General features: G+C 38.3%; 3 protein-coding genes across 3 annotated transcripts; 1 reads left to right on the forward strand and 2 right to left on the reverse strand.

Annotated features, from left to right (window-relative positions):
- Positions 1-1015: 1015 nt before the first annotated feature.
- LOC108862934 (mitochondrial uncoupling protein 1) lies at positions 1016-3265 on the forward strand. The gene is made up of 9 exons (XM_018637205.1): positions 1016-1249; positions 1609-1824; positions 1912-1990; positions 2076-2209; positions 2294-2392; positions 2483-2587; positions 2674-2748; positions 2848-2934; positions 3028-3265. The coding sequence occupies exons 1-9, from the start codon at positions 1172-1174 to the stop codon at positions 3055-3057; spliced, it is 903 nt and encodes a 300-aa protein (XP_018492707.1). The 5' UTR covers positions 1016-1171; the 3' UTR covers positions 3058-3265.
- On the reverse strand, positions 3203-4498 carry LOC108862936 (reticulon-like protein B12). Its single transcript, XM_018637207.2, has 4 exons — positions 4209-4498; positions 3927-4107; positions 3626-3837; positions 3203-3537 (listed from the first exon to the last, which is right to left on the reverse strand). Exons 1-4 carry the CDS (start codon positions 4279-4281, stop codon positions 3389-3391), a joined length of 615 nt encoding a protein of 204 aa, XP_018492709.1. The 5' UTR covers positions 4282-4498; the 3' UTR covers positions 3203-3388.
- A 589-nt stretch (positions 4499-5087) lies between these two features.
- On the reverse strand, positions 5088-6606 carry LOC108862935 (ataxin-3 homolog). Its single transcript, XM_018637206.2, has 2 exons — positions 6193-6606; positions 5088-5882 (listed from the first exon to the last, which is right to left on the reverse strand). The coding sequence occupies exons 1-2, from the start codon at positions 6448-6450 to the stop codon at positions 5286-5288; spliced, it is 855 nt and encodes a 284-aa protein (XP_018492708.1). The 5' UTR covers positions 6451-6606; the 3' UTR covers positions 5088-5285.
- Positions 6607-6849: the final 243 nt, after the last annotated feature.

A 6849-nucleotide genomic window follows, 5' to 3' on the forward strand; every position in this document is an offset into this window, starting at 1 on the left:
TCTGACAATTCAATTTTGGTTTTTAAAATATTCATATTAAAAAATCACTAAAAACCGAGACTAACCGATTGAACTGATGGATGACCGATATGTAATCTAATTAGATTTAAATTGTAATAGTTTCATAATTTGTAATCTTATAATCCAAATTTTAAAGTTCATTATTTTGCAATTTATTAAAATATGACGTTTCTACAAAATTTTAAAGAGAAAATGATAAATATAAAATAATATGATTAATTATTGTATTGTTTGGAAAAATTGATAGTATTATAAAAATATATTGTTTGGAAACATTGATAGTAGTATAAAGAAATAAGTATATTGTTTGGAAACATAGATAATAGTATAAAGAAAGGAACATTAGTGATTTAATGTAGATTTAACTATAAAGTATAAATGTGTATTTAATTTAAAAACTTACAAAATAAATGTTAGGTCCAACATAATGTTTATGTTTTAATAAGATAGATATAAAACAAGGGAGGTGTTTAATGCACATTTTCAAACCAAGGAAGATATAAGAAATGGAGGGGAATAATCAATTTCTTCTTGTTCTTTAAAAATTATACCATTTATAAAAAATATTTGATGCGTATAATTTCTTGTTATTTATATTTTAAGAAATTATGGAATAAAAATATCTTTTTAACAAAATTGATGTGGGACAAAAAAAAAATCTTTCTATTTTGCTCTACTTTTTCCACTTACTCATATTCTTATTCTGATATGAGTAACAAATTATTTCGATTAAATTTTCATATAAATATAAGTTCTCTTTTGGAATGAAGCATGTGGAGATTTGATAAATACCCGCGCTTAACATAAGAAATACGGGGATAATTAAGAGTGATAAAAATCTTTAGTCTAGCGTGGCGTGGTGTCAGCATTTGTTTGACCTTTTTCAAGTTAATCACAACGAAGAATCAATCTTAGTGGATGATTAGTGTGACACACACACACCTGGAAATATATTAATATATATATATAAAGCGCTTCTAAATTGGGCCGCCCATTACCTTTTGTTCATTTCGTAGCAGTGCGAAGAGAGAGAGAGGAGACGATCTTTCTTTCCCAACTGAAACTCTCGACGTCAAGTTGCGTAGCCGTCGTCGCACTTGCCGAGACTCGAAATCCCTAACTCCCTCGTATCTTTTCTGGATCGTCGAAGATGGTAGCCGATAGCAAATCCGACCTTTCGCTGCCCAAAACATTCGCCTGCAGCGCCTTCGCTGCCTGCGTCGCCGAGGTACTTTCTGCGAATTTTCCACGCTTCGATTCTCGCGCGCAAATGTATTGCGAATTTTCCATGGAAAATACTCGATTGGTCTTGTCATCGTATGTCTAGACTCATCGCGTTATTAGATTCTATATATATATATATATATATATATATATATATCATGTGCTCATGTTTAGTTTCTATGGAACTGATTCGATTTCAACGGTCAGATCTGTGGCTAGGATTGAGTTTTCTCAGCGTTTGGATTGACGATGTGAAATCATGCCTTTGGATATGATTCTTTGCGATCATAATAATGCTAAACGCAAACTGTGTCCTCTGCTTAGCTATGTGTTGCTTTTGTGTTGTGTTAAACTGTGGATCAGGTGTGTACGATTCCGTTGGACACTGCGAAGGTTAGGCTTCAGCTTCAAAAGTCTGCCGTAGCTGGAGATCTCACTCTCCCTAAGTATCGAGGATTGCTGGGAACTGTTGGTACCATTGCAAGGGAAGAAGGGCTTCGTTCGCTATGGAAAGGTGTTGTTCCTGGATTGCATCGCCAATGCTTGTTTGGTGGTCTAAGGATCGGAATGTATGAGCCGGTGAGTTTCAGATTCTACTTTTTTTCTGGCTCTAGACAACGTGCTTAGTCGTCGTAAGGCTTAAACCAAAATTGTTGTTTTGCTTAGGTCAAAAACTTGTACGTTGGGAAAGATCATGTAGGTGATGTTCCGTTGAGCAAGAAAATCCTTGCTGGTTTGACAACAGGTGAGCGTTCTCTTCGAAGAAATTATCTTTCTTTCCATCTTTGACAACTGGCTTGTTATTGTTATTGTTGTTGTGTAAATCTTAGGTGCGCTGGGTATCATGGTGGCGAACCCCACAGATCTTGTGAAAGTTAGACTTCAGGCTGAAGGGAAACTACCTGCAGGTGTGCCAAAACGGTATTCTGGATCGTTGAATGCGTATTCAACTATTGTTAGACAGGTATTTATCCCGCCATGGAAATTACGGTTATGTATTAAGTTTGCTTAAGCTCTGCTTCATATCTGTTTAATTTGGCACTAACAGGAAGGAGTTCGAGCTCTTTGGACTGGTCTTGGACCTAACGTTGCCAGAAACGCAATCATCAATGCTGCTGAACTAGCGAGTTACGATCAAGTGAAGCAGGTATGGAACAAACATCCCCTTGCTTCTCTTGGCTAACCTGATATTTTATTAACCAACGTTCTTGTTATTTGTTTTTTCTTTCTCTTTCAGACAATCTTGAAGATTCCAGGTTTCACTGATAACGTTGTCACACATATTCTCTCTGGACTAGGAGCAGGATTCTTTGCTGTCTGCATTGGTTCCCCCGTTGACGTGGTATGGCATCTAAACATGACATTAGACCACGAGTCTTTTCCTGTATGCTTCCTGGTTTTCTTATTGAATCTTGTTGTGCGGCACAGGTTAAGTCGAGAATGATGGGAGATCCTTCTTACAAAGGCACTATTGACTGCTTCGTTAAAACTCTGAAGGCGGACGTAAGCAAATCTCTTCTTCTGTGCTCTCTCTGGAAATCTTGTTCTGAACATAACCACGAAGATGTTTACGACTTTGAGTTTTTTTTGTTGTTCGTATAGGGTCCTATGGCATTCTACAAGGGTTTCATCCCCAACTTTGGACGTCTTGGCTCATGGAATGTCATCATGTTTTTGACCCTTGAACAGGTAAATGACCTAATGCTACTTTACTGTATCAAATCAATAACGGAGCCCGTCTCTCTCTTTTTTCTAATCATTGTTCCTAATACTTTGATCCAGGCAAAGAAGTATGTCCGGGAACTAGATTAGTCCAATAAACACTGAGAAACAGAACATTAAGCAGAGAGAGAGAGAGAGAGAGAGAGAATAAGAGCAACACTGTTTTCTTCTTTAATTTCGGTGGTCGAGAGAGGCCAAAACTTCATTGAATATTGTTTTCGGAATAGAGAGTCGTTTTCAAGCAAAACTATAAAATAAATTTATGTTGGTTGCTCAAAATAAAATTTCTTTTGGGATATAGACTGTACTGTTAAAACATTTATCAAAAGGATACAATTTCTTCCCTTGCGCAAAACTGAGAAACCAAAAAACAAAAACAAAAACTCCTGAAGAAGAGAGAACTGGAGACAAAGAGACAATCTCAGCTCAGTTTCTTATATTCTGGATAAGCCCATATCTTGAATCTCAGGTAAAGCTCTTTAGCTTTGTTGTAGATGAGCACCATAGATCCATCTATGTTATCCTCGTATCTCTCATAGAAAGCTGGAACGGCCATCACCACCAAAATCCCTGCCAAAAATAACCAAAACCAACAGCCACAGTTTTATGAATCTTCCAGCTTAAAACCAGTCCAAGTCTACGAGAGATATTTACTTACCAGAGTGGCAAAGTGTTTGAAAATCCATGAGGCTTCCAATGACTGCTATGAGAAACAGATAAACTGCTACTTTGATAAACAGCTCTGAGTCTCTTCCCATTGCAATGTCATACGAGACTTGAAACAGTTTATTCAGATGGATGCGCAGCAACTTGGAAGCTTCTTCAGCCATTGCTTCACTTACTTGAAACTCTGGTAATGGCGGTGACGGCCTAAGTGCCAAAGGGACATATAAATTACAAATTACAGATGAAGAATATTTCGTTACAATTGATCTCTTGAGAGAGAATTGTGGTTTTACCTGTTGAGGATGGATGCAGATTTGGACCAGAGGAAGAGAACAGAGAGCAAGAGGAGAAGAACACTTGAAAGAAGAGTGAGGATTGTATAAGCAAATGTCTCAAACACCATCCATGATCCTATTGTTACTGTGACTATACCAACACTCACATTCTTCTTCCTCCACAACATCACATCAGCAACTGCAGATTCATTTCATAAGAAAGTAAGAAGAAAAATTTTCACAAGAGAGAGTTCACTTAGGTTCTGTAATGGATTTGGTAATGATAATAGATTCACTTACCAATGCCACCTCCCAGAATCTCATGTACTGTTCTCTCTCTGTTGAACAACTTTTCTGAATAAGAAGAACCCATTTAGAAGAACAGGAGTCCACCTTGGATTTAGATACTTTCAGATCCCAGAAGTTACCCAGTTATAGTGTCAGAAACAGATCATCAAGTGCAGATGGATCACAAAGGCTCAAAAGGAAAGAACGGCATGAATCAGAAGCAGAGAGTAAAAAAACAAAAAAAAAAGGTGATGAGACTAAAGTTGGGTCATCACCATCATCATCAAAGTCATCAAATTTGAATATAATAAACTAATAATAATTCAAAGCTATTATATGCTCTGTTTAAGGAAAAAAAGAAAGTGTGAGTTGGCCCCTCTTGATGTATTATTATCTATCACCTTCCAGCCTAAAAGTGTTAATCCCTTCTAGTCCATGTTTTTAACAACTGTACAATATGGTCGTATTATCAAAGTTAGTAGTGTATTTATTTTTTCAACTCAATTAATTGTTTAACTAAAAATGTTGACCCAAAAAAAATTCTGAATTCAAAACAATAGAAGCAGTATAATATACTTGAAAAGGAAAAGTATCTATCTATTTTGTTTTAATTTTGGTAAATGATCATATAAACAAATATTTGAAACATTCAGCATTTCAGTATTTAAACGAAGGAATGCTGATTCGGACCAGAGGAAGAGAACAGAAAGCAAAACTCGGAAACACTATCCCCCAACACTCTTATATCACTGTTAACTGTACCAACACTTACATTCTTACAGTATCCTATCTGCAAGACTGCAACCGCTGACGAGAGCCTTGGGTTAAGCTGACGCTGAGTTTGGAGTGAAGAAGCTTGGTTGTTTGGATCTCAAATTTAAGATTGTCAGAAGTAAAAGATGGTTTGATTTACCAAAAAAGAACTCAAACACAAAACACCATACCACAAGCCCATTGGTTTCTGTCCAGTGTAAACTTCTATGTTCTGTAAGTAAAATTGTTGATATCAAATACAAAAACAAAAAAAAAGAAACAAGTGAATGTTCCTTCACCCACATCAATGAAAAGCCTTGTTCTCTATTTCCTCTGCTACTTTTGTTTCTCAGATTCACTTTGAGAAGTCCCAACAGCTCCAGGATTAGCACCAGCAGCACAAGCATCTAGCAAACTCGCTGCAATCGCTGCCTTCAAGTCATCATCCTCCATCTCCGAAAAAGCCCTCACTTCCTCCCGCGACAATGCCTCATACGGTCTCTGTTGATCAACATTATCACTAGTTCTGTTTCCAGTGGCAGCAGAGGAAGAACTCCGCACGGCGCCCGTGGTCTTTAACAGCCTCTCTGCGTCTTCGGGAGAAAGCCACTGACCAAAACCGTTAGAAGCCTCAGAAGAAGACAGGGGACACTCCTGCGGGAAGTTTCCTTGCACGATGAAGATGCTCCATCCCGAGCCTCTGAGAGAGTCGAGAAACGCAGAGAGGTAGAATTTCGACAGGTGTTGCGGTGCGGCGAGGAGGCTGTCAAAGTTATACCACTCTCCGTTCACTTTCCTTATGCAAAACCAGTGGTCATGCAAGTGGCAGATGAAAGCGTTTTCAAGCTCGGGGTCGATCTGCGCAGGCTCCGCATCGCGGCAGTTGAGCGGGATCACTTGTAAATTCCACACTTCCAAAGCCTTCTGCAAGACCTGTCAAATCAAAAAAATACAAGCCACTAGTTGAATCAAGCTATCCAGGAACCATAGATGATCAGATACTTGTAAGTTCTTACACGAGACAATCAATGATCAAAGTCAAGCTTAGCACCCATCACTAATCTCAATTCAATACTTTTGCAATCAACTTGATTCGATCTGTAGCACTTAGCTATAAAAAGTTCAAATCTTTAAAATTGGTTCAGCTTCAAAATCACAATTTAAATGAGATTCTTAATAACAACAATTATATTATTCACCACGAAATCGAAACCCTAAATCTTAGAAACGGGCAATTCGTTACCTGGATGCTGAAATCGCCGCCGAGGGAAACGTTGTGAGACTCCTCGGAGAAGAAATCGCCGGCGGAAAAGGTACCCGCGGCGGCGGAGCCTTCGAGCATGACCTGACGCTCCTTGCCGTCGAGATCGGAGGCGACGGCAGCCAGATCGAATTCGGAGAAGAAAGGACCCTGGAGGACGGTGTTGACGCAGTGGACGGCGCAGAGATTGGCTTCCTGAACCTCGTGGTACAAGATTCCTCCGTTGCTTATTCGCTCCATGGCTCGATCAAGATTCCGAATCAAAACCCCTAATAATCTCTCCTTAAGATTCCGTGGCGATGATATATAGAGGGAGCGATGCGAAAGTCTTTGCCTTCAAGCAATTACGAAGCAAAGAGGAAGCAATGGGCAGGAGTGGAGAGAGAGATGGGAAGTTGGAAATAAAATATATACAACCTCCCTTTTAGTTATCCTTTTATATTAAAATGTTTCCCCACGTCACTAGACATGTGTCATAAAAATGTACTTTTTATTTTACAACTAGTGCTAATGTAGCAGCGCCGGGTTCGTGTGTTTTATTTTTATTGAATTTTAAATTAAGTTTATGGTTTTAGTCAATAAAATATTTTCAAATATATGAAGATGCAAATATGTTGAAAAGAATGAAAATTTTCTTAT

This window comes from Raphanus sativus, chromosome 5 (assembly GCF_000801105.2).
Source record: "Raphanus sativus cultivar WK10039 chromosome 5, ASM80110v3, whole genome shotgun sequence".
In the NCBI taxonomy this organism is placed as follows: domain Eukaryota; kingdom Viridiplantae; phylum Streptophyta; class Magnoliopsida; order Brassicales; family Brassicaceae; genus Raphanus; species Raphanus sativus.

Bases quoted from the DNA above. Each gene is read 5' to 3' on its own strand.
- LOC108862934 (XM_018637205.1), top strand. From the start codon at position 1,172: ATGGTAGCCGATAGCAAATCCGACCTTTCGCTGCCCAAAACATTCGCC. The intron at 1,825-1,911 runs GTGAGTTTCAGA...TGTTTTGCTTAG, and splicing joins GGATCGGAATGTATGAGCCG to GTCAAAAACTTGTACGTTGG. The intron at 2,935-3,027 runs GTAAATGACCTA...ACTTTGATCCAG, and splicing joins TGTTTTTGACCCTTGAACAG to GCAAAGAAGTATGTCCGGGA.
- LOC108862936 (XM_018637207.2), bottom strand. From the start codon at position 4,281: ATGGGTTCTTCTTATTCAGAAAAGTTGTTCAACAGAGAGAGAACAGTA. The intron at 3,838-3,926 runs GTAAAACCACAA...TTTGGCACTTAG, and splicing joins TCTGCATCCATCCTCAACAG to GCCGTCACCGCCATTACCAG. The intron at 3,538-3,625 runs GTAAGTAAATAT...TATTTTTGGCAG, and splicing joins TCAAACACTTTGCCACTCTG to GGATTTTGGTGGTGATGGCC.
- LOC108862935 (XM_018637206.2), bottom strand. From the start codon at position 6,450: ATGGAGCGAATAAGCAACGGAGGAATCTTGTACCACGAGGTTCAGGAA. The intron at 5,883-6,192 runs GTAACGAATTGC...TTGATTTGACAG, and splicing joins GCGGCGATTTCAGCATCCAG to GTCTTGCAGAAGGCTTTGGA.